Source organism: Colobus angolensis, unplaced genomic scaffold (genome assembly GCF_000951035.1).
Source record: "Colobus angolensis palliatus isolate OR3802 unplaced genomic scaffold, Cang.pa_1.0 Scaffold560, whole genome shotgun sequence".
Taxonomy (NCBI): Eukaryota; Metazoa; Chordata; class Mammalia; order Primates; family Cercopithecidae; genus Colobus; species Colobus angolensis.
In genome coordinates, this window is record NW_012119155.1 from 147,935 (window position 1) to 174,449 (window position 26,515).

The following is a 26,515-nucleotide window of genomic DNA, read 5'->3' on the forward strand; positions in this document are numbered from 1 at the left end:
AGCGTGGTGGGCGCCGGGAATCGAGATGAAGGCGATTATCTCCCATTTCTCAGGCCTCACCGCCCCTCGTCTGGATTATTGCGGTGCCCTCCTGTCTGCTATCAGACCGGAGGGCATTTTAAAACGTAGTTGAGATATTTCACTCATTTGCTTGGAAACCTTTTGTTTTCCTTGCCCTTAGCAGGTTCCCAAACTTGTCTGATTCTCGGAAGTGCCTCGGGCACTGGCTGCCCTTTGGGTCTTGTGTGAGATTGGGGAAGTCTGTATTTTACTGTTCTTCCCTCGAGATTCAGAAATTCATTTGGGGACTATTGACCAGATTCCCTTAACTTGGCGTTCAAGCCCTGCCCGATCCCTCCCCAGCCAACCTAGCCCTCCCCATCCTGTGCCACATCCACTGCGTTCTACAGCCCTTGTGACTTTCCAGCCTCACGGTACACAGTGACAGCAACACGGTAAGGTTTGGGGATTAGAGATGAAGCCAACCCTGTTCCTACACGAATGAACTGATTCTGAGAGAGGTAAGTGGTGAGAATGTGTTCTACACACAAACGGGAGGCACAAACCAAAGGAGGATAAGAAAAAGTTTCATAACGGAGGTGCCACGGGAGACATAAAGAGCTATCCAGGAAAATATCTCAGATAACAAAAGTAGGTCCTGAAATGGTTTTCTGGAGAACTTTTCTAAGCGCATGGGTGGAAGTTCCCTGCTTGTTTTTCTTTAGTTCCCGGGGTCCTAAGATGCGTTTCCAGTTCAAGGATAGTGGGAGTGGAGCCAGGGTTGTGTGAATGTTGGCTGACAGCTTTACTTGTTTCCAGTGCTAGAAGTCCTGGTGACCAGCCCCAAGGTTTGTCTACTTCTAGGGCTCTGGGTCTCTTGGAAAATGGTCCTCCTATACCTAACTAACTTCTTATCCTTCAAGGCTCTGCTGAATTCATTCTCTCTCTCTCTTTTTTTTTTTAAGCAATCCAGAGGTCTTGTATTTATCTATTTTTAACCTATCATGCCATGAATCCATAGGGAATAGGTTCCAGCAGCTCAGGCTCCTTTCCATTGGTTCTCACAGGGTGTACTTCCCTCAATGGAACAGGCCGGCACTTCAGTTGAACCCTTTCTCTTTGACTTGCTGCTTCTTTGATCATTTTCTTTCACACATTTCAGGAAGGAACTTGGCTCTTAGAGTGGTTAATATGCTCAACAGAAACATTAATTCTTTTGGCAAAAATCTAGCCCTTGTTCGCAGAAGTGCCGACAGCATGCTGGGTAACGTAGACTTTTCCAGTTCTGCCATGTAACATTTGTGGGTCATTGGTTTTTGAACAGTATCCATTCTCATTCAGTCCTCAAGATCACCTTCATTGTAGATTCTGGTGTCTGTGGCCAGAGGAACTCCATGTTTTTGTTTTGTTTTGTTTTGTTTGTTTGTTTGTTTTGAGATGGAGTTTTGCCCTTGTTGCCCAGCCTGGAGTGCAGTGGTGTGATCTCAGCTCACTGCAACCTCTGCTTCCCTGGTTTAAGCGATTCTCCTGCCTCAGCCTCCCTAGTAACTGGGATTACAGGCCCCCGCCACCATGCCCAGCTAATTTTTTGTATTTTTAGTAGAGACGGGGTTTCACTGTGTTGGCCAGGCTGTTCTCAAACCCCTGACCTCAGGCCATCCACCTGCTTAGCCTCCCAGAGTGCTGGGGTTACAGGTGTGAGCCACTGCGCCAAGCTCAAACTCCGTGTTTTCTATAAGGCCAGGAGAGCATATATCAGATGCCTCGTCTTCTTTTCCTTTGTGTTCATCATTTTGGCAAATTACTCCAAGATGGCAATTCCAGCCAAAAGGAAAGACTTTTCTTGTTAGAAATTTTATTGTTTTTATGTACAGAAAATGCAACAGTGTGTACTTAACCCAGTTTAGTGGCAAATTCTTTAGCCTTTGCCTTTTCTAGGTTGGTAATGCAAGCTATAGATTTTGGACCCAGGGCATTGCCTCCCTTGTGACAGCAGATCTCATATGTCGTTATAATTTGTCCTGCCAGCTTCCACCAGCTTAGCCAGAGCTCCTTTGTCTTCCAGAAAGTTAACCTGTGTGAAGGTGACAGTGGTACAGGTCTTCCTGTGGAACTTGACACCCTAGTCTTGACAGTGCGGTAGAGAATCCCCATCTTAGGACACAGCGCAGGCAGGAAGACAGCCAGCTCAATGGGATCCACCACCAGCTGACCCTTCATGTTCTCTACCAAGTTGTTGGCGGTGTCAACCCCTGCTTGAAGTGTAGGTGGTCTCTTAGTAGGGACATCCCCTTTGCCGGCAGCTTTCTTCTTGGCCTGGGCCAACAGTTTCGATCTCTTCCCATGCTGTGTCTCTTGTCTGTACTGTGGGCAAGCTTAAGCAATTGAGTAGCTTAAGTTTGGTGGTCTGAGGCCTGGGTGAACTGGTCAATCCCAGGTGGCACATCAGCCGCTTATAGAGGACAGCGGCTCTGCCGCTGCAGCCTGTTATAGCAGGACTATTTGACAAAGTGGGTGAGGCCCTTCGGCTAGATGTCCAATGCCAAAATTCTTAGGGCTTTTCTCAAATGGGATTTACTACCTTATTGGCCTACTGCTGCTCCATGACAGCGGGGGCCAGGGCCACTTTCTTCCCCTTGGCCTTCTTTCCTTTCGGCATCTTGGGCGGCTAGAGGAGAGAGGCTGCTGAAATGTCTTATCTTCAAGGAATCCTTACCTCACCACCTCTTCCCCTACACTAGGTCAGAGACCCTTACTGACATGCTGTCATAGCACTCTATTCTACTTGAAAGGCATCTACTAGTTACAGTTAAATAATGGGATGTGCAGTCATTTATTTAATTTTTGTCACTGCCTCTCCTTGGACTCTGCGCTCCAAAGGGCAGTGATTATATTTTGTTAATTGCTATGTCCTAACGCCTGTTATGGTGTCTGGAATGCAGGAAACTTTCAATAAGTATTAATACTTGGGCTGGGTGCAGTGGCTCACGCCTGTAATCCCAGCAGTTTGGGAGGCTCAAGCAGGGGATCACCTGAGGTCATGAGTTCAAGATCAGCCTGGCCAACATGGTGAAACCCCTCTCTACTAGAAATACAAAAATTAGCCGGGTGCGGTTGCGGGGTCCTGTAATCCCAGCTACTCAGAAGGCTGAGGCAGGAGAATCGCTTGAACCTGGGTGGTTGCAATGAGCCTAGATTGCAATGAGCCTAGATTGCACCATTGCACTACAGCCTGGGTGACAGTGAGACTCTGTCTCAAAAACAAAAAATTAGGCCGGGCGTGGTAGCTCATACCTGGATTCCAGCACTTTGGGAGGCCTAGGCAGGCGGATCACGAGGTCAGGAGATTGAGACCATGAGACTATCCTGGCTAACACGGTGAAACCCTGTCTCTACTAAAAATAGAAAAAATTAGCCAGGTGTGCTGGCAGGCACCTATAGTCCCAGCTACTTGGGAGGCTGAGGCAGGAGAATGGAGTGAACCCGGGAGGTGGAGCTTGCAGTGAGCCGAGATCGCGCCACTGCACTCCAGCCTGGGCCACAGAATGAGACTCCTTCTCAAAAAAAAAAAAAAAAGGAAGAAGAAAAAGTTAATATTTGTTGAAAGGCATGTTTGAGCTCAGCGTGAAAGTTTTACCAGGCAGTAGAAACTGTAAAGAACAACCTAGTGGCTTGAAATAGCTTGGCATATTCAGAAACAGTGAGAAGTTAGGGGTGTCGTGTGGTGCGAGGAGACACCAGTGAGTTAAGCAAGAGCAGCAGTTGAGTGCACATCATAAGGGTCTTAGAGAGCCATGTAGGTTGAGTGGCAAAATACACAGAAAATTGACCATTTTAATCATTTTGAAGTATACAGTTCAGTGGAATTTTGTACACTAAATGTGCCACCATCATCATTGTCTAGTTTCAGAAGGTTTTTTATCACCCTAAGAGGAAACCTCATATCCATTAAGCAGTCACTCCCCTTACCCTCTTCTCAGCCCTTCACAACCACAAATCTGCTTTCTCTTCCCATGGATTTGCCTGTTCTGGGCATTTCCTATAAGTGGACCCATATCTTACATGCTCTTTTGTGTCAGGTTTCTTTCACTTAACATAATCTTCTTGAAGTCCATCCATGTTGTACCATGTATTAATATTAGTTCTTCATTCCCTTTTTTGTGGTTTTTGAGATGGAGTCTCTCTCACTGTCGCCCAGGCTGGAGTGCAGTGGTGCGATCTCAGCTCATTGTAACCTCCACCTCCTAGGTTCAAGTGATTCTCCTGCCTCAGCCTCCCCGGTAGCTGGGATTACAGGCACCCACCACCACGCGTGGCTAATTTTTTGTATTTTTAGTAGAGACAGGGTTTCACTACGTTGGCCAGGCTGATCTCGAACTCCTGACTTTGTAATCCAACCACCTTGGCCTCCCAAAGTGCTGGAATTATAGGCGTGAGCCATTGTGCCTGGCCTCTTCATTCCTTTTTATGGCTGAATAGTATTCTATCATATGGATAGATTATATTTCGTTTTACCATCCATCAGTTGATGGACATTTGGGTTGTTTTCATCTTTTGACTATTGTGAATAGAACTTCTATAGATATTCATGTACAGTTTTTTTTTTAATGTGTTTTTTTGTTTGTGTTTTGTTTTTGAGACAGAGTTTCGCTCTGTCACCCAGGCTAGAGTGCAGTGGCCCCATCTCCACTCACTGGAACGTCCACCTCCTGGGCTCAAGTGATTGTTCTGCCTCAGCCTCCCAAGTAACTGGGATTACAGGCACGCACCACCATACCCGGCCAATCGTCGTATTTTTAGTAGAGACAGGGTTTCACCATGTTGGCCAGGCTGGTCTCGAACTCCTGACCTCAAGTGATCCACCTGCCTCAGCCTCCCAAAGTGTATTTGAATGTATTTTTAATTCTTTTGGGTAAATTTCTAGGAGTGGAATTGCTGTGACATGTGGTAACTCTATGTCTAACTTTTTGAGGAAGCACCAAAATTTTCCAGAGTGGCCGAAGAATTTTACATTTCCACTGACAATGTCCAATTTCTCCCCATCCTCAACAACACTTGTTATTTTACTTGTTTGTTTTTTAATTATATTTAATTGTCATCCTAATGGGTGTGGAGTGGTATCTCATCATGGTTTTGATTTGTGTTTTCCTAATGATTAATAACGTTGAGCATCTTTTCCTATGCTTGTTGGCCATTTCTTATCTTCTTTGGAGCAATGTTTGTTATATTTTTGGTGTCATAACCAAGGAATCATTGCCAAATTCAGGATCAGGAAGAATTATACAGAGGAATCTATTGTTTTAAACATAATTTCTATTTTTTACTTATTTTTGTTTTATAGAGAGAAGGACTTTCAAAATTCAACAAGATCTATGAATTTGATTATCACCTGTATGGCCAGGTAGGTGCTAAAATATTTCCATCATAAGCAAGAGAAAGTAGTCAGCCTAGTCATATGTAGAATATGTCACTGTCTTAAGAATAACAGCTGTTAACAACCTAAAGGTTCCTGGTTACAGGTGATCACTTTATAATTTATGAGGAAGTCTCTTTAATAAAATATGGTCCCGTCTCAGCTCTTCATTACAAAAAAGAAAAAAAAAGCTAATATACAATAGTTTGAGGAAAATTGAACTGATGCAAGAGGCGTCATGGTACTAGAATTGGAATGGTGATTGTATTCCTATGGCTTTTGGCTTTAAAGAGCTTATGTTTATTTCTTCTCAATCAGGGTTTTTTTAAATGTCTTTAATAGAAGCTCCTCCCTCTCATTTGAATGACTTGGCAAAATAATAACTGCAAAAAGACTAACTGAATTTTGAATTTTGTCATCATTCAGAATGTTACCATGGTAATGACTTCGGTTTCTGGACATTTACTGGCTCATGATTTCCGGATGCAGTTTCGAAAATGGTCAGTACAATTCTCAAGGGAAGAACTTTCAGATTATAGTAAGTTGTGAAATTTCAGAGAACTTTTGAGGCATGTTGATCTTATTGGGTAATTTTTTTTTTTTGAGACAAAGTCTTAGAGTGAGACTCTGTCTTCCAAGCTGGGGCACAGTGGCATGATCTTGGCTCACAGCAACCTCTGCCTCCCAGGTTCGAGTGATTCTCCTGCCTTACCCTCCTGAGTAGCTGGGACTACAGGCACGCACCACCACACCTGGCTAATTTTTATATTTTTAGTAGAGACAGAGTTTCACCATGTTGACTAGGCTGGTCTCAAACTCCTGACCTCAGGTGGTCTGCCCACCTCAGCCTCCCAAAGTGCTGGGATTACAGATGTAAACTACCATGCCCGGCCTTTTTTTTCTTTTTTTCTGTTTTTTTTGAGTCAGGTTCTCACCCTGTTGCCCAGGCTGGAGTGCAGTGGCGCAATCTCATCTCACTGCAACCTCCCCCTCCTGGGTTCAAACAAGTCTCATGCCTCAGTTTCCCAAGTAACTGGCACTACAGCCGTACGCCACCACACCCTGCTAATTTGTTCTATTTTAGTGGAGATGGAGTTTCACCATGTTGCCCAGGCTGATCTCAAACAAGGCGGGGTTTGCCTTCTTTTGCCTCCCAAAGTGCTAGGATTACAGGCGTGAGCCACTGTGTCTCAGTAATTTATTTATTTATTTATTTTAGTTATTTTTTGAGATGGAGTCTTGTTCTGTCACCCAGGCTGGAATGCAGTGGTGCAATCTCGACTCGTTGCAACCTCCGCCTCCCGGGTTCAAGCAATTCTCCTGCCTCAGCCTCTCGAGTAGCTGGGAATACAGGCGCCCGCCACCACGCCAGCTAATTTTTTGTATTTTTGTTAGAGACGGGGTTTCACCGCCGGTGGCTCAAGCCTGTAATCCCAGCACTTTGGGAGGCTGAGGGCGGATCACGAGGTCAGGAGATCGAAACCATCCTGGCTAACACAGTGAAACCCCGTCTCTACTAAAAAATACAAAAAACTAGCCGGACGTGGTGGCGGGCCTCGGGAGGCTGAGGCAGGAGAATGGCATGAACCCGGGAGGCGGAGTTTGCAGTGAGCCGAGATCCGGCCACTGCACTCCAGCCTGGGTGACAGAGCGAGACTCCACCTCAAAAAAAAAAAAAAATACAAAAAACTAGCCGGACGTGGTGGCGGGCGCCTGTAGTCCCAGCTACTCGGGAGGCTGAGGCAGGAGAATGGTGTAAACCCGGGAGGCGGAGCTTGCAGTGAGCTGAGATCCGGACACTGCACTCCAGTCCGGGCGACAGAGCGAGACTCCGTCTCAAAAAAAAAAAAAAAGAGATGGGGTTTCACCCTATTAGCCAGGCTGATCTTGATCTCCTGACCTTGTGATCTACCTGCCTCAGCCTCCCAGCATGCTGGGATTACAGGTGTGAGCCACCGCTCCCAGCAGTAATTTATAATACTAAGATGACCTAGGATTATCTGATCCATTGTGAATTTGTATTAAATCTTTAAACAGTCACTTTTGGTGTTCCCTCAAAATTGCCAGACCTTTTTCATGCAGCCATTGGATTGCATTTACCTGTAAAAGGGCTCCAGAATGCCATCTTATCCGTCCTGTTCACACTCATGGAGAAGCGGACAGTGTGTCATACAGAGGGTCATAGCCTTGCTTTCAGTTCACCGGGACCTTTTCTTTTGGGGATACACCATGAACCCATTGGAACAGTTTGCTGTCATTAGATTGGAGGGCTCTCTGTCATGTACTAAGCTGGGACTCTGTTTTCATGTCTTTTCTAGGCAGAGCTGCAACCCTCTTGTCCTCTTTGAAGCAGAAATTGAAAAGTATTGCCCAGAGAATTTTGTAGACATCAAGGTAGGGTCTTTTGGAAGACATATGGCACTGAACAACCAAAGAGTCAAACAGAGTGATTTCTTTATTTTTAATGCATTGGCATTTGGAGATAAGGTTTTCCACCAAACTCACTACCATGATTTAAAAAGCTGGTTCCCACCCATTGTATGAATGTGGCTAAGTGGCCAAGAAACTGAAGTAAACATTTTTTTATGAATAGTAGTTGTTTAAATCCTAGGAATAAGAGCTGGACATTATATGCCTGTAATCCCAGCAATTTGTGGGGCCAAGGCAGGATCACATGAACCCCAGGAATTTGAGACCAGCCTGGGCAACATAGTGAGACCCTATCTCTCCAAGGAAAAAAAAAAAAAAATTAACCAGGCATGGTGATGTAAGCCTATAGACCCAGCTAATAGTAAGGCTAAGGAAGGAGGATTACTTGAGCCCAGGGAGCAGGAGGTCGAGGCTGCAATGAGCTGTAATCACACCACCACACTCCAGCCTGGTGAGAAAGCGGGACCCTATCTCAAAAAATAATCCTAAGTATTGTAAATTATTAGTGCTAGCCCCCATCTCACCCCTTGTTAAATGGAAGAGGCTACAAAGTGTGAATGCCTGTTTGACAGTAAATTGCCAGTTGTCAAGCAGTCAGGGCATGCATAGTTAATTTATTTTTAATTTTTATTTATTTATTTATTTATTTATTTATTTTGAGGTGAATTCTCACTCTTGTCCCCCAGGCTGGAGTGTGATGGCGCAATCTCAGCTCACTGCAACCTCCGCCTCCAAATTCAAGTGATTCTTTTGCCCCAGCCTCTGGAGTGGCTGAGATTACAGGCGCCTGCCACCATACCCAGCTAATTTTTGTATTTTTAGTAGAGATGGGGTTTCACAGTGTTGGCCAGAATGGTCTCGAACTCCTGACCTCGGGTGATCCACCTGCCTCAGCCTCCTAAAGTGCTGGGATTACAGGCGTGAGCCACCGAGCCCGGCCAGTTAATTTATTGAGAACTAATAAACCTTTGGATGAAAATTCAATTGGGATTCGTTTTGTTTTGTTTTGTTTTGAGACGGAGTCTTGCTGTGTCGCCCAGGCTGGACTGCAGTGGCGTAATCTTGGCTCACTGCAAGCTCCGCCTCCCGGGTTCAGGCCATTCTCCTGCCTCAACCTCCTGAGTAGCTGGGACTACAGGCGCCTGCCACCATGCCCAGCTAATTTTTTGTATGTTTAGTAGAGACGGGGTTTCACCGTGTTAACCAGGATGCTCTCAGTCTCCTGACCTCATGATCCACCCACCTCAGCCTCCCAAAGTGCTGGGATTACAGGCGTGAGCCACCGTGCCCAGCTGGGGTTCGTTTTTTTTAACTAGGTCATGATCAGAACCGCTCGAAGTGTGTGTGTGTGTTAGAGCTGAATTTTAGGTTTCGTCATATTGGGGAAGTTATATTAAACCCTCTATTCTAGAAAATCATTTGTGGTTCTAAGGAGTTGTATGATCATTAGCACCAGTGAGAGCGGTTTTCTCTGTTCTCTTTCCTTCGCCAAGTTGTCACACTCCAAGAACATTATTAACCTTAAGTCAGATCCCCTTAGCATAGAGGTGTCAAGTCACTGTTGCGCAATTCTGTTCTCACCACTCTTATTCCACTGTGAACTTCAGAAAACTCTGGAACGAGAGACTCGCCAGTGCCAGGTTCTGGTGATCTGGACTGACTGTGATAGAGAAGGCGAAAATATTGGGTTTGAGATTATCCACGTGTGTAAGGCCGGTAAGTGCTGCTGCTACTGACTTTCTCTACTTTGGGATTCCATAAATAGAGTGTTCTCGTTTGTATGTGCAAATGAGCCATGGATGAGTTCCTCCGCAGATACTTTCCCTGTCGGTCTGTGAGTCCCACCAGCCATGTGTCCTGGAGCAAATCACTGAGCCATTGGGAGCCTCGACTTCCTTGTCTGTAACATCAAGCCAATCCAACATGTTTCCTGGGACTGCCACAGAGATTAGATGAGTTAATGAGTGGTGTAAACCATTTAGACCAGGACCCATTTCTTGTTAGGTACAAGCATACAAGCAGATACCCAGCTCCTTGAGAACAGGGACTTTATATTCTTTTTGTTGTTGTTGTTGTTGTTATATATTGAATTATTTTAGTATTTGATTAATGGAAGCAAAAATAGAAAAATAAAATTACATATTGAATATGTGTAAAAGAGTGAATATACCACAAGTAAAGTACAAAGAATAATTATAAAATGTTCTGTTTTCTTTTTTAATCTCTCCTATTATACAGTGCTCGACTATTAATAAATACAAGTGGATTTGAAGGCTCTAGCCGTGTTAATGGTTTTGGGTAACTTAGAGGAAGTGATGCGTTAACGGGCTGGCCATTCTCTAGCTCAGAGGGTGGGGTTGCTATTTTCCTTTAGTGGTTTTGTGTTCAAAGCTGTAATGACTCCTGGAAATTTAAGTGCATTAACTTTCAAGGACAGTGTGTATATGTCCTATATTCTTTCCTGAAGAGGCATGAAATTCCCCCACAGAACCCTTTAATTGTAGTATTTTTCTTTTCCTAAAAGGCCTGAGAGAGCAAGTAAGATGAAAGTCTCAAAAGGCAGCCAGGCGTGGTGGCTCATGCCTGTAATCCCAGCACTTTGGAAGACTGAGGCAGGTGGATCTCCTGAGGTCAGGTGTTCGAGACCAGCCTGGTCAACATGGTGAAACCCTGTCTCTACTAAAATTACAAAAATTAGCCAGGTGTGGTGGCATGTGCCTGTAGTCCCAGCTACTCAGGAGGCCGAGGCAGGAGAATTGCTTGAACCCAGGAGGCAGAGGTTGCAGTGAGCCGAGATTGCGCCACTGCACTCCAGCCTGGGTGACAGAGTGACACTGTCTCCAAAAAAAAAACAATGCTTACCAAGAGCATTTTAGTATTTTAGTTACTGAAGGGGGCCTGCCCCTCCACACCTGTGGGCATTTCTCGCGAGGTGGAGATGAGAGACTAAGAAAAGAAATAACACACACAGAGACAAAGTATATAGGAAGAAAAGTGGGCCCAGGGGACTGGTGCTCAGCAAGTGAGGACCTACACTGGCGCTGGTCTCTGAGTTCCCTCAGTATTGATCACTATCTTTACTATCTCGGCGAGGGGAATGCAGTATGATTGTGGGGTGATGGTGGGGAGAGGGTCAGCAGGAAAACGTGAACAAAAGACTCTGTGTCATAAATAAGTTTAAGGAAGGGTGCTGTGCCTGGATGTGTACATAAGCTAGATTTATGTTTAACTTTATATAAACATCTCAGTGCAGTAAAGAGTAACAGAGCAGTATTGTCACCATGATGTCTCGCCTCCAGCCATACGGCGGTTTTCTCCTATCTCAGAATATAATATATGGTCGGTTTTACACCAAGTCATTCCATTCCCAGAGACGTGCAGGAGACAGATGCCTTCCTTTTACCTCAACCACATAGAGACCTTACTCTTTCACTAATCCTCCTCAGCACCGACCCTTTACGAGTGTCAGGCTAGGGGGCTGTAAGGTCTTTCCCTTCCCACAAGGCCATATCTCAGGCTGTCTCAGTGGGGGGAAACCTGGACAATACCCAGGCTTTCTTGGGCAGGAGTCCCTGCAGCCTTCTGCAGTGCATTGTGTCTCTGGTTAATAGAGAATGGAGGATGGTGATGACTTTCACAAAGTGTACTGCCTACAAACACATTTTTGACAAAGCACATCCTGCACAGCCCTAAATCCCTTAAACCTTGAGCCAATACAGCACATGTTTTTGTGAGCACAGGGTTGGGACAAGAGTCACAGATTAACAGCATCTCAAAGCAGAACAGTTTTTCTTAGTACAGATCAAAATGGAGTTTCTTTATGTCTTCCTTTTTCTACATAGACACAGTAACAATCTGTCTCTCTTTCTTTTCCCCACAGTTACTAGCTAAAATTAACTCCGTCACTATTTTTGAGAGTACACTCAGTTTAAAGGTTATGGTGGTGTTTCCTCTTTAGACACTGTGCACCATTGATTTAACTTAATAGGTAAATTGGTCGCCTCACAGCTTCTTGAACTGGTTTGCCTTTGTTTCAAGGGGCTTTAAGAAAAGTGAGTCCTTTATGATGGAGGGCAGTGTGGTTTGACTTTGACCTTGGTAACGCCTTGTGTTCTGCAGTAAAGCCCAATCTGCAGGTGTTGCGAGCCCGATTCTCTGAGATCACACCCCATGCCGTCAGGACAGCTTGTGAAAACCTGACTGAGCCTGATCAGAGGGTGAGCGATGCTGTGGATGTGAGGCAGGAGCTGGACCTGAGGATTGGTGAGGAGCTAGGCAGACCCCTCCCGTGGCCACATTAATGTTGTGTTATGGGACCAAAAATGGGCTCTGTGTAGATATACACTGCCAGCCCTGGACTCTCATTAGCCACCATTTTCACCTTCGTTCACTCTCCTTCACTCTCCAGGAGCTGCCTTTACTAGGTTCCAGACCCTGCGGCTTCAGAAGATTTTTCCTGAGGTGCTGGCAGAGCAGCTCATCAGTTACGGCAGCTGCCAGTTCCCCACATTGGGCTTTGTGGTAGAGCGGTTCAAAGCCATTCAGGCTTTTGTACCAGAAATCTTCCACAGAATTAAAGGTAGGGCCTGGAGTGGGGGTTATGGCCTGGGACCTATGGGCCCAAGGCTAAGGAAGGGGACTGTGAGCGTTAATAGCACTAATAAAGATGTAATTTATTTTAGTCTTGCTGTCGTCCTCCCTGGCCCATTACAATCCTCTTAAAGTTCCCTTTGTTATCCGGAAATTCTTCCTTATTTGATATTCCTTTGACTTTCACCACCTTTTTCTATCTGTCGTATCATGTGGCTTCTCTGAGACACAGATAAACCTTTTTCTATCTGTCGTATCATGTGGCTTCTCTGAGACACAGCCTTTCTATTTGTCTCTCCTTAATATAGTAACTCATGACCACAAAGATGGTATCGTAGAATTCAACTGGAAAAGGCATCGACTCTTTAACCACACGGCTTGCCTAGTTCTCTATCAGTTGTGTATGGAGGTAAGAAGTCCTTCGAACCCTTAATGATCTAGGAAACATTCTGCACACCTCCCAAACCACTCCCACTGTTGGCCGAGGTGATCTGTCTCATTCTTCCATTGGACTTTAGCTTTAAGTTTGCATCTCGGGATCACTTTGGGGACCAGTAAGACTAGAACCCCCTGAAAACAGCACTAAAAGGAAAAGGGAAGTATCTGTATTCTTTTTAGATGAAATCAGAAATTTTGGGAAATGTATAGTTGAAATCCCCTCTTGTGGCATATACTGTCACCAGAAATTATCAAGGATTAGCTAGACCAGTCCAGGTCATTGACTTATAGAACTAGGAGAGAATGGACAGCATTTGGCTCAGCCCCCTCTTTATTGGTCGCGTGAGGAAATCTAGAGAAGTGAAAGTCACAAATTAGTGGGTTAATTTTATATACTGATAAAAGCTAGGAAGAAAATAAGGCAAGGTAAAGGGATAGAGAAAGGCTGGAGGGTCAGGGAGGGGAGGGGTGACACTTAGCAGAGGCTGGAGAGATTAGGGAGAGGGCTGGAGGGTGGGTGGGACATGCATGTGCCATAGAAGGGAGCAAGACTGGCCTGGGCCATGGGCCAGTCGGTGGCAGAGTTAGGACCCGCCCTAACGTTTCCTGGCCCTTGGGCTGATGGTTTACTTTCTGATGTCACTTCCTATTAGCACATAACAGCCTGGTTTAACCCAAGGGCTGCACAGAGTCATGCTTAAGTAAAATTCCGAGCTCTCTAGGCTTGATTCATGGTGTGCTTCTGGCTGCAGCCCACTGGCAGATTTGTTACTAATTAGGCAAGGGATGTGATAACTGTGCAGCACCCACTATGGACCAGGCACACTTTGTTACGCGTTGTTTTGTTTAATCCTAGTAATTCCTGTGAAGGCAGTGATAGCATCCCCATTTTCCAGATGAAGAAGCTAAAGAAAGTGAAGAGACTTACCCACAGACACGTGAGAGCTGTACATGGCAGAGCACAACCGAATCCCAGTGTGTCCCTGCCCCTTCTGCAGACCGTGCTGCCGTCTCCATCTCTCTCTCACTCCACCTTTGACCCTGGACCACTGGGAGTCTCTGTAACACTGCACAATTATTTGTTAAATAAAAAGACCACCAGCCCGGGTTTTATAGTGAAACCCCATCTTTACAAAAAAGAAAAAAATTAGCTGGGCATGGTGGCACCTGCATATAGTTCCATCTACTTGGGAGGCTGAGGTGGGAGAATCGCTTGAGCTCAGCAAGTTGAGGCTGCAGTGAGCCATGATTATGCCGCTGCACTTCAGCCTGGGTGACAGAATGAGATACTGCCTCAAAAAAAAAAAAAGGCCGGGCACGGTGGCTCAAGCCTGTAATCCCAGCACTTTGGGAGGCCGAGACGGGCGGATCACGAGGTCAGGAGATCGAGACCATCCTGGCTAACCCGGTGAAACCCCGTCTCTACTAAAAAAAATACAAAAAATTAGCCGGGCGAGGTGGCAGGCGCCTGTAGTCCCAGCTACTCGGGAGGCTGAGGCAGGAGAATGGCGTAAACCCGGGAGGCGGAGCTTGCAGTGAGCTGAGATCCGGCCACTGCACTCCAGCCTGGGCGACAGAGTAAGACTCTGTCTCAAAAAAAAAGATCAACTTAAATAATAATAAAATATAAAAGTAAGTAATAAAAAGACCCGCCCTGTTTCTCCTTCACTCGGATGTGGTATGGGACTACGTGGTGGGCGATGCAAACTATGAAGTTGGTTTTAAGATTAAAGGTCTCCAGCTTGTATTGTATAATTTCTCCTATTTCTTTTTTTCTTTTCCCTGAGACAGAGTCTGGCTCTATCGCCAGGCTGGAGTGCAATGGCACGATCTCGGCTCACTGCAACCTCTACCTCCTGGGTTCAGGCGATTCTCCTGCCTCAGCCTCCCCAGTAGCTGGGAGTACAGGCATACGCCACCACACCTAGCTAATTTTTGTATTTTTTGTAGTGATGGGTTTTCACTGTGTTGGCCAGGATGATCTAGCTCTCTTGACCTCGTGATCTGCCTGCCTCGGCCTCCCAAAGTGGTGGGATTGCAGGCGTGAGCCACCGCGCCCGGCAATTTCTCCTGTTTCTGACTCTGTATCATCCTGAATTTTTCTTTTTTTTAAAGGAGCACTGGGATAAGCATGGTGGCTTATGGGAGTATTGCTTGAGCCCAGGACTTCTGGGCCAGACTGGGTAACATAGCAAGACTCCGTCTCTGTATTTTAAACAAAACAACAACAGAAGGAGCACTGTGCATGTGTACATAGAAAACTGTACTCAGGCAATGCATAGGCTGTTGGATTTCATAGTCTCTGGAGGAAGCACCTTAAGGCTTGTGAAATTGCCCTTCGTAATCTTGGTTTGAGTGGGAAAGTAGTGATGGTGTCTATCTTGCTGTCAGCTACAAGCAACATTAAGTGGGCACTCTCCTAGGCTGTCACTGCAGGCTTAGCTTGTGGTGGTCAGTGTGATCTGGAAGGACTGGCATGGGCTATCCACAGGAAGGATGGAGATGATGCACTAACAGGTTAACATGGTCTTTTCTTTCCTGGCTTTCTAGGATCCCATGGCAACTGTGGTAGAGGTCAGATCTAAGCCCAAGAGCAAGTGGCGGCCTCAAGCTTTGGACACTGTGGTATGTTCCGGACAGGCTGTTTCAGGCACTGGGGAAATACTGTTTTGAGGCTGTGGTTCTACTGCCTAGACTGTGGCTTGGTGGAAGAAAATATCACCCATCAGCAGGCCACACAAGAAAATGCTTGAGAAAGACACGGTCCTGCTTAGCCTTACTGTTTGTTTTTTTTTTACTTATTTTGTTTTTGTAGACTCAGACTTCTGGGCTCAAGAGATCTCCCACCTCAGCCTCCCAAGTAGCTCAGACTATTGCCCTGTGCCATGATGACCAGTTAATTATTTTTATAATTTTTTTGTAGAGACGGAATCTCACTATGTTGACCAGGCTGGTCTCAAACTCCTGGCCTCAAGTGATTCTCCAGCCCCAGCCTCCCAAAGTACTGGAATTACAGGCATAAACCACCACACCCAACCACTGCCTGGCCCTCTTAATGGTTTTTTTGGGTTTTTTTTTTTTTGAGACTTTTTTTTTGAGATGTTGCCCAGGCTGGAGTGCAATGGTGCGGTCTTCGCTCACTACAACTTCCGCCTCCCGGGTTCAAGCGATTCTCCTGCCTCAGCCTCCCGAGCAGCTGGGATTATAGGCATGCACCACCATGAGGTGATCTGCCCACCTCAGCTTCCCAAAGTGCTGGGATAACAGGCGTGAGCCACCGCGCCTGGCTTTTTTGTTGTTGTTGTTTTTAACAATTGCAATATAACTGCATCGTGTGAGATTTGGGAAACAAAAAGAGGAAGACAGCCTATGACTTCACCATCCTTACATAATTATTAGTCTCTCTTCCTGTTTTTTAATATGCATGTTTTTACAGGATTATAACTAGAGTAACTTGTGTTTTCCACCCAAGCATTTTTTTCATGTTGCTGCATAATCTGTGTAAATATTACTTTAAATAATCTGCTATATGAACGTACTTTAGAACAGGGCTTCTCAAATTATTTGACCCCAGGAAGAGCCACCCTGACGGAACACAAGTCTGAGTAAATCACATTAGGAGTATGCCTTCTCAGTCACCACTTAGCAGGAAAATTTGGGATAGAATTACTATTAGAATTCACTCTGAAGGTTGGACGTACAGAACACTCAGGCTAACAAGCATGCAGGCTACGAAGCATACAGGGACTGGTGGGCAGTGCATTCTTTGTCTTGGGCAAGCCACAATAAATGTGTGTATGTGTGGAGGGATTGCATGGGGGCAGTTATGCATTTTGTTTGCTTGTTTGTTTGTTTGTTTGTTTTTTGAGAGGGAGTCTTGCTCTGGTCGCCAGGGGAGTGCAGTGGCATGATCTCGGCTCGCTGCAGCATCCATCTCCTGGGCTCAAGCAATTCTCCTGCCTCAGCCTCCTGAGTAGCTGGGACTACAGATGCATGCCACCACACCCAGCTAATTTTTGTATTTTCAGTAGAGACGGATTTCACTATGTTGGCCAGTATAGTCTCAATCTCTTGAACTCGTGATCTGCCTGCCTCGGCCTCCCAAAGTGCTGGGATTAGAGGCACGAGCCACCGCGCCCAGCTGCATTGATTTTATATAGTAGGCTTATGTTTTTTAGTCCTCACTGGTTAAGTATGCTTTAGTGTGACATACAGTCATCAGCATTGTTAACTTGTCACCTAGGGAAAAGAACATCTGTTATCCCCCAGGAGGCCTCCTGGGGTTTTCACCCTCCAGGAGAATTTACCAAGGCTTGGGTGGTGTTCCCAAAGTGTGGTTCTCAAGACTGTCTGTGTTTGAACAGTGTATTAGACGGCTTTGTTAAAAAATGTAGATTTCAGGCTGGGCACAGTGGCTCAGGCCTGTAATCCCAGCACTTTGGGAGGCTGAGGTGGGCAGATCACGAGGTCAGGAGATCAAGACCATCCTGGCTAACATGGTGAAACCCCATCTCTACTAAAAATACAACAAATCAGCCAGGTAGGGTGGCAGGTGCCTGTATTCTCAGCTACTCGGGAGGCTGAGGCAGGAGAATTGGCGTGAACCCAAGAGGCAGAGCTTACAGTGAGCCGAGATTGCACCACTGCACTCCAGCCTGCATGACAGAGTGAGACTCCATCTGAAAAAAAATATATATGTATATGGGCCAGAGGCGGTGGCTCACACCTGTAATCACAACATGGCAAAACCCTGTCTCTACTGAAAACACAAAAATTAGCCAGCCGTGGTGAGCGCCTGTAGTCCCAGCTACTCAGGAGGCTGAGGCAGGTGAATCACATGAACTTGGGAGGCAGAGGTTGCAGGGAGTCGAAATCGTGCCACTGCACTGCAGTCTGGGCAACAAGAGCGAGACTTGGTCTCGAAAATAAAAAAAATTTTAAAAATGTAGATTTCTGGCCAGACGTGGTGGCTCACGTCTGTAATCCCAGCACTTTGGGAGGCCGAGGTGAGCAGATCACCTGAGGTCAGGTGTTCAAGACCAGCCAGGCCAACATGGTAAAACCCCGTCTCTACTAAAAATACAAAAATTTGCCAAGCATGGTGGTGCTGTTATCCCAGCTACTTGGGAGGCTGAAGCAGGAGAATCACTTGAACCCAGGAGGTGGAGGTTGCAGTGGGCCGAGATCATGCCACTGCACTCCAGCCTAGGCTACAGGGTGAGACTCCGTCTCAAAAAAAAAATGGAGTTTTCGGCTGGGTATGGTAGCTCACGCTTGTGATCCTTGCATTTTGGGGGGTCAGAGAGGGAGGATTGCTTGAGGCCAGGAGTTCAAAATCAGCCTGCACAACATAGCAGCTTCCTCAGTGGTCAGGGGGGTCCCAAATCTGCTGGCTTCCCAGTTGAGTCCTGCACACATTAAAGTCTGAGAACCACTAGGCTAGGATCTGACTCTGCCTGGCAGGCCCAGAAGTTGTTGTTGGGCAGTCTTTTCCACTGTTTGACAGAAGCACCTGGAGTGACAGGGGCCAGATTTGACTGAAGATGAGTTGTGTATTTGAGTTGTGCTGCCTGACTCATGCAATACACCTAACATCCCTGTTGACCCACTTCACAGGAGCTTGAGAAGCTGGCTTCTCGAAAGTTGAGAATAAATGCTAAAGAAACCATGAGGATTGCTGAGAAGCTCTACACTCAAGGGTAAATATTCTGGATTTGGGAGTAGAATTTGAACCGTCTTTATCAGGATGAAATATTTTAGAAATAGAGTTTATGGGCCAGGCGCGGTGGCTCACGCCTGTAATCCCAGCACTTTGGGAGGCCGAGGCAGGCAGATCATGAAGTCAAGAGATCAAGACCATCCTGGCCAACATGGTGAAACCCCGTCTCTACTAAAAATACAAAAATTAACTGGGCGTGGTGTGGTGTTGCGTGCCTGTAGTCCCGGCTACTGGGGAGGCGGAGGCAGGAGAATCGTTTGAACCCAGGAAGCGGAGGTTGCATTGAGCTGAGATTGCACCACTGCACTCCAGCCTGGGTGACAGAGCAAGACTCCATCTCTGGGAGAAAACAAAAATTACAAATAGAGACTGGGTATGCTGGGTCACACCTGAAATCCAAGCACTTCAGGAGGCCTAGGCAGGAGGATCACTTGAGCTTAGGAGTTCAAGACCAACCTGGGCAACATAGCAAAACCCTGTCTCTACAGAAAAGAAAAATTAGCCAGGCATTGTGCCACACACTTGTAGTCCCATCTGTTCAGGAAGCTGAGGCAGGAAGATTACTGTAGCTTGGGAGACGGAGGCTGCAGTGAGCCAAGATCACGCTGCTACACTTCAGCCTGGGCACCACAACAAGACTATCTCAAAAATAAAAAAGAAAAAATGAAAAACAAATAGAGTCCACGTTACAGTTTTATTGGACAACATTGTTCTTTGTATAGAACAGTCTCGAAGCACACGTTGGTGGAACTTGTCAGGGTCAGTGAGGCTCATGTGCTGCATCAGGATTGGTCTGTCAAACTGACCCACTCAGAGTGGCCAGTGACAAGCCCCAGGCTATGAGGCTGCTGGCCTTTTTCCTGTGCTGTGCTGCCCCTTTTGTTTCTCCTTTGGCTTCTTTGAGTGTCCTAGCAGGAGAACCAGCTGCTTTTCACCCCATGAGTAGGTGCATCTCATCTCAGAACTTTTCTGAATCAGGTAACCTAGGTTGCCTTCACTTGAGTTGGCTACATCAGATGAGTGTTTGTAGGTGTTAGTGGGTGCTTTCAGTTATTTAATGACCAATCAGAGAGCCTAGTAATTTCTTTCTCTGTTTGTTTGCCTTGGTTTTAGGTACATCAGCTATCCCCGAACAGAAACAAACAGTTTTCCCAGAGACTTAAACCTGACGGTGTTAGTGGAACAACAGACCCCCGATCCACGCTGGGGGGCCTTTGCCCAGAGCATTCTAGAGCGGGGTGGTCCCACCCCACGCAATGGGAACAAGTCTGACCAAGCTCACCCTCCCATTCACCCCACCAAATACACCAACAGCTTACAGGTTGGTTTCTCTGAATGTGCTCCCTGCTGGAACCCACAGGGAAGTGCTGGGGGTGGGTAGTAAGATTTGAATTTACTCTGTGGGCTGTGATTGTAAAAACAAGTGATTTTGAGATCTCTCTCATTTCGTTTGCTTTGATGAAAGACTGCTTCACCCTTCCCCGTGATGGGCCCCCGTCTTAATCTAGCTCCACATCCCCACTCTCTGTCAGCTCCTGCTGCTCCCCTGCTAGTCCTTCATAGGCAACCTAGGTACCTCTCTTCCCCACACCGCTGTGCAGACACCTACCCCCACTGTGAGCCTTGTGGCCTTCCCAGTCCCTGGAACTAGAGAATTCTATCCATCCTCCCAAGACTGGCTCAGTTTTGGTTGCCTCCTGAAACTTTGCTGCCACCCCAGTCGTGCCACCCCGCGTCATTGCAGTTTCCCACTCAGCTCTGCTTGTCTGTCTCAGTCATTTCTTCAGCCACGGGAAGACTCTGCAGGCACAGGAGCCATTAGGCTTGTTTACATCTGTAGGCTTCTCACAAAGCTGGGGAAATCTTAGTCTTTTGTTCTTCTCCTCCTTCTTTTAATAACATATTCTTTCTGATTTTAAAAATATGGCCAGGAGCAGTGGCTTACGCCTGTAATCCCAACACTTTAGGAGGACACGGTGGGTGGATCACAAGGTTGGGAAATTGAGACCATCTTGGCTAACATGGTGAAATCCCGTCTCTACTAAAAATACAAAAATTAGTTGGGCGTGGTGGCGTGTGCCTGTAGTCCCAGCTCTCAGGATGCTGAGGCAGAAGAATCACTTGAACCCGGGATGCGGAGGTTGCAGTAAACTGAGATTGCACCGCTGCACTCCAACCTGATGACAGAGTGAGACTCTGAAAAAAAAAAAAAAATTACATGTTCATTTTAGACAACTTAAGAATTACAAAAGATTATAAGGGAGGAAAAATTGCCTATTAAGCATGATATTTAACAGTTGCAAAGATGTGCCATAATTTATTTTGCCAAATCTGTTTTTTGTGTTTTTGATACTATAGTTAACATTTGTAGACATAAATATTTTTGTGGTTCTCCAGTTACTTCCTTTGAAGAGATCCTTAGAAGGGGAATTATTGGATATGTGTATGAATGTCTCATTTTGATAGAGTGAGACTCATTAAATCATTGATTACCTAATTGAAAATTACCCTGACAAATTACTGCTTAAACGTGTGCATGAAGTTGGGCTAAGGCCACCAGGTGCAGTGTTACTCTGTCTCTTGTATTTGAGGAGTCTGTTGCCAACTTCTTAGGCTTTCATCTTGTTTTCTGCTTAGATTGGGTTTATATCAAAGAACCACTCTGGAAGGGAAGATTACTCCCTTGCTTATCTTTGCCAGATTTGAGTTGTGAAATGTGTCAACCTAAACCTATCCTCTCCCCAGGACTTGTTTGCCTGGCACTCCATGTTAGTGCAGGGCCTGAGGAGCAGTGTGGCCTCTTCTGTGCTGGACATTTGGCTAAGGCCACCAGCGATGCTCCTGTCCTTGAGAGGTGATATTCTAGGGGGAGTTTCAAACTCCTCTTTTCTTCCTAGGGAGACGAACAGCGACTGTATGAGTTTATTGTTCGCCATTTCCTGGCTTGCTGCTCCCAGGATGCTCAGGGGCAGGAGACCACAGTGGAGATCGACATTGCTCAGGAACGCTTTGTGGCCCACGGCCTCGTGATTCTGGCCCGAAACTATCTGGACGTGTATCCATATGATCACTGGAGTGACAAGGTGATCAAGAGTGGTCCCCAGGGAGAGGGAGGACAGTTGTGTTGCGAGCCCTGAGTTCTCTAGTGGAGCAGGACCGTGTTCCTTGAAATGAGGTTATTTTTTGCCTGAGTGTGATAATGGAATCATCTGACTGTTGCACCTGCCGCTCCCTATAGATCCTCCCTGTCTATGAGCGAGGCTCCCGCTTTCAGCCCAGCACCGTGGAGATGGTGGATGGGGAGACCAGCCCGCCCAAGCTGCTCACCGAGGCCGACCTCATTGCCCTCATGGAGAAGCACGGCATTGGTCAGTGGCTCCTCTGGTTAACTCGCATCTCTTGAGCACTTACCATGTACCAGGCACAGGTTTCCTCTAGTCTTCAAACCATTGTCTAATGCAGCTGCTGTATCTTTATCCCCATTTTATAGTTGAAATAAGGCTCAGAGAGGTTAAGAACTTATGTAAGTTCACAAAGTGTGTGTTATTAAAACCTGGTCTGAATACCTCCACAGTCAGTGCTCTTAAACCATGCACTGTGCTGTCCACGAAGTAAGAGACTTTTCCCATGGCTTTGAGGGCCCAACTGGGAGCACCCGTTGGCCACATGAGGATTTGTTCTTTTGAATAAGAACAGCATGTAAGGAACCAACAATTAAAACTTAGGACAGTCATCATAAAATCTGTTTTTATTTTGAAGTGTCCGATCTGGCTCCTCCTTCCCATGTGGAGTATTGGGTGAGGGTGGCAGCTGTCTCTGCAGTCCTGCACCCACACTGCTCAGTCAGGCTGCTCACGCTGGCCTCATGTATGTGCCAGGACCCTGCTGTTAGCTATGGGTGACTGGATTCTTAGCCTTTTGTGCTAAGAATTATAAAAGCCTAAAGCATTTCCCATAATTGCTTAGGAATCAGAAACTAGGTTTTAATAAAACACTGGGCCAGAATTGTGTTTTTCCCAATAAGTCCCATGGCTCAAGCTTTGCAGATAGGTCCTTGTAACTAATCTGCTGTCCCCTCCATTTGTTTTTGTCAAGGCTCTCAAGGGCTTTCTCTGGCAAGCCTAGTCCAGGAATATCAGCAGCACAGTGGAGGGGAAGCAGAGCTCCCTGGGCATGTGTTACATAAGCAGCTGCCTCACCCACAAAGGGAGTTTCTTAGGCCTATGACTTAGGAAGCAGTGCTCCAACATGCAGTCCTTGACCATCACTAGGACATCCAGAAACCCTGCAGGTTTAGGTAAAATTAGTAGAGGTTCACCCATCATGATTTATTTGATAAAAATGTATGAGGGCTGGATGCGGTGGCTCACACCTGTAATCCCAGCATTTTGGGAGGCCAGGATGGGTGAATCACTTGAGCCCAGGAGTTCAAGACCAGCTTGGGCAACACGGTAAAACCCCATCTTGCTGGGCGTGGTGGCTTACACCTGTAATCCCAACACTTTGGGAGGCTGAAGTGGTTGGATCACCTGAGGAAGGGAGTTTAAGACCACCAGCCTGACTGACATAGTGAAACTCTGTCTCTACTAAAAATACAAAAATTAGCCAGGCATGGTGGTAGACACCTGTAATCCCAGCTACTTGGGAGGCTGAGACAGGAGAATCGCATGAACTCGGGAGGTGGAGGATGCAGTGAGCCAAGATCGCACCACTGCACTCCAGCCTGGGTGACAGAGTGAGACTCCATCTCAAAAAAATAAACCATCTCGGCTGGGCGCGATGGCTCAAGCCTGTAATCCCAGCACTTTGGGAGGCCAAGACAGGCGGATCATGAGGTCAGGAGATCAAGACCATCCTGGCTAACATGGTGAAACCCCATCTCTACTAAAAAATACAAAAAACTAGCCGGGCGAGGTGGTGGGTGCCTGTAGTCCCAGCTACTCGGGAGGCTGAGGCAAGAGAATGGCGTGAACCCGGGAGGCAGAGATTGCAGTGAGCTGAGATCCGGCCACTGCACTCCAGCCTGGATGACAGAGTGAGACTCCGTATCAAAAATTTAAAAAAAACCATCTCTACAAAAAATTAGGTGCATGCCTATAGGGAGGGAGGCTGAGGTGGGAGGATTACTTGAGCCCGGGAGGCAGAGAGTGAGGTACACTGAGATTGAGCCATTGCACTCCAGTCTGAGCAACAGAGCGAGACCCTGTCTCAAGAAGAAAAAAAAAAAAAAAAAAGCATGAGGCCCGCAATAGAGCTTGGACTAAAGCACCAGAGACACAAAGAGGAATAAGACCTCATTTTTTAAGTTCTCAGTCTAACAGAAGAACCAAACCAACACATTGAATACAATGTAATGGGTTCTGCAGGGAGTAGGCAGGGAAGCAAATGTCATGGGTAGGCTGGCGTTTGAGCTGGACCAAAACTTCATAGTAAGACTGCTGGATCAACGAAGGGCAGCCCAGTGCAGGGCAGGCCTGAGGAAGGCACAGGAGCAGGAAAGCAAAAGCCTGCTGTGGCTGGATTGGGGGTGGTGGCCATAGAAGGTGTCTGGAAAGATGATCCAAGCCTGACTACAGGGCCTTGGCTTGCCCAGTTGAAGGGCTTAGATGGTAGTACGTGGTCAGCAGGGAGTCTTCTAGGATTTCTAAGTAAAGGAACCACATAGAGGTACGCTTAACAAAAAAAACCAAAATAATATTTTTAAAAGATTATTAACAGACTGGGCATTGTGTCTCACACCTATAATCCCAGCACTTTGGGAGGCCAAGGCAAGGGGTCAGGAGTTCAAGACTTGAGGTCAGGAGTTCAAGAGCAGCCTGGACAACGTGGTGAAACCCCATCTCTACTGAAAATACAAAAAACTGATGGGTGTGATAACTGACGCCTATAATCCTAGCTACCCAGGAGGCTGAGACAGGAGAATTGCTTGAAGCTGGGAGGCGGAGGTTGCAGTGAGCCGAGTTTGTGCCACTGCACTTCAGCCTTGGTGACAGAGAGAGACTCCGTCACAAAAAAAAAAGATTATTAACAGTCTTATTTATATACCATACAGTGCATCTCTTTCAAATGTATAATTTACATTTTTTAGCATATTTACAAAGTTGTGCAGCTATCACCATAGTCAGTTTTTTGGGTTTTTTTGTTTGTTTGTTTGTGATGGAGTTTTGCTCTTATTGCTCCAGCCGGAGTGCAGTGGTGCAGTCTCAGCTCACTGCAACCTCTGCCACCCGGGTTCAAGCGATTCTCCTGCCTCAGCCTCCCCAGTAGCTAGGATTACAGGCACGCACCACCACACCTGGCTGATTTTTGTTATTTTTAGTAGAGACAGGGTTCTACCATGTTGCCCAGGTTGGCTGGTCTCGAACTCCTGACCTCATGATCCACCCGCCTAGGCCTCCCAGAGTGCTAGGATTACAGGTGTAAGCTACCATGCCCAGCCCCTAAAAAATTTGTTTTAGAGAGACAGGTTCTTACTCTATCACCCAGGCTAAGTCACAGCCATGAACTCTGGGTTTCAAGGGATCCTTCCACCTCAGCTTCCCAAGTAGCTGGGACTACAGGCATATGTTGCCATGCCCAGCTAATTTTTTTGTTGGGTTTTTTTGTTTGTTGTTTGAGACAGAGTCTCGCTCTATCACCCAGGCTGGAGTGTAGTGGCACGATTTCAGCTCACTGCAACCTCCGCCTCCCAGGTTCAAGAAATTCTCCTGCCTCAGCCTCCTGAGTAGCTGGGACTACAGGTGCACATCACTGGCTAATTTTTGTATTTTCAGTAGAGATGGGGTTTCACTGTTAGCCAAGCTGGTCTTGAACTCCTGACCTCAATTGATCCACCCGCCTCGGCCTCCCAAAGTGCTGGGATTACAGGCCTGAGCCATCATGCCCAACCAAACTTTTTTGTTTTATGTAGGGACAGGGTCTTGCTATGTTGCCTAGTCTGGTCTTAGAACTTGCAGCCTCAAGCTGTCCTCCTACCTCGACCTCCCAAAGTGTTGGGATTATAGGAGTGAGCCCCTGCACCTGGCCAGATTTGCCTACTTTAGTTATTTCCTATAAAGAGCCAGGCACAGTGGCTCAACACCTGTAATCCAGCACTTTGGGAGACCAACGTGGGCAGATCACTGGAAGTCAGGAGTTCGAGACCAGCTTCACCAACATGGTGAAACACTGTCTCTACTAAAAATGAAAAAGTTAGCTGGGCTTGGTGGCGGGTGCCTGTAATCCCAGCTACTCGAGAGGCTGAGGCAAAATAATCACTTGAACCCGGAAGGCGGAGGTTGCAGTTGATGGACACTTGAGTTGTTTCTATTCTTTGGCTATTATAAATAATCCTGCTCTGAACAGTTTTGTGCAAGGTTTTGTGTGGACACGTGTTTTCATTTCTCTTGGGTAGACTTAGGAGTGGGATTGCTGGTTTACATGGTAACTCTACATTTAACATTTTTAGGAACCACTAAACTTTTCTGAAGTGGCTGTACCATTTTTCGTTTACACCAGTAAGGCACTAGGATTCCAGTTTATCCACATCCTTACTTACTATTATCTCTGTTTTTGATTTTGTCGGTTGGTGTGAACTGCTATTTCATTGTTTTGTTTTGTTTTTTTGTGTTTTTGGTTTTTTTAGAGGCGGAGTCTCACTCTCGCCCAGGCTGGAGTACTGTGGCACAATCTCAGCTTACTGCAAGCTCCATCTCCTGGGTTCACACCATTCTCCTGCCTCAGCCTCTGGAGTAGCTGGGACTACATGCACCTGCCACCACGCCCGGCTAATTTTTGTATGTGTGTGTTTTTAGTTAGAGATGGGGTTTCACCATGTTAGCCAGGATGGTCTTGATCTCCTGACCTTGTGATCTGTCCACCTCGGCCTCCCAAAGTGCTGAGATTATAGGCATGAGCCACCGCACCCGCACCTGGCCCTTTTTTTT

The 26,515-nt window shown here is 46.5% G+C and overlaps 1 protein-coding gene and 1 pseudogene across 3 annotated transcripts in view; one reads left to right on the forward strand and one right to left on the reverse strand.

The window, feature by feature from the left end:
• Positions 1-26,515, forward strand: part of TOP3A (topoisomerase (DNA) III alpha) — a 41,970-nt gene that overhangs the window by 549 nt on the left and 14,906 nt on the right. For 2 of the 3 annotated variants that reach the window (XM_011961635.1, XM_011961636.1), the window contains exons 2-13: positions 5,342-5,401; positions 5,840-5,913; positions 7,732-7,807; positions 9,451-9,559; positions 11,963-12,106; positions 12,252-12,422; positions 12,742-12,842; positions 15,422-15,496; positions 18,488-18,570; positions 19,704-19,911; positions 21,488-21,673; positions 21,829-21,958. In XM_011961635.1, the coding sequence (XP_011817025.1) occupies positions 5,342-5,401; positions 5,840-5,913; positions 7,732-7,807; positions 9,451-9,559; positions 11,963-12,106; positions 12,252-12,422; positions 12,742-12,842; positions 15,422-15,496; positions 18,488-18,570; positions 19,704-19,911; positions 21,488-21,673; positions 21,829-21,958 (1,417 nt within the window). The remainder of the gene's footprint in view (positions 1-5,341; positions 5,402-5,839; positions 5,914-7,731; positions 7,808-9,450; positions 9,560-11,962; positions 12,107-12,251; positions 12,423-12,741; positions 12,843-15,421; positions 15,497-18,487; positions 18,571-19,703; positions 19,912-21,487; positions 21,674-21,828; positions 21,959-26,515) is intronic. The other variant, XM_011961637.1, reaches the window with a different exon arrangement.
• Positions 1,894-2,659, reverse strand: LOC105525858 (annotated as a pseudogene).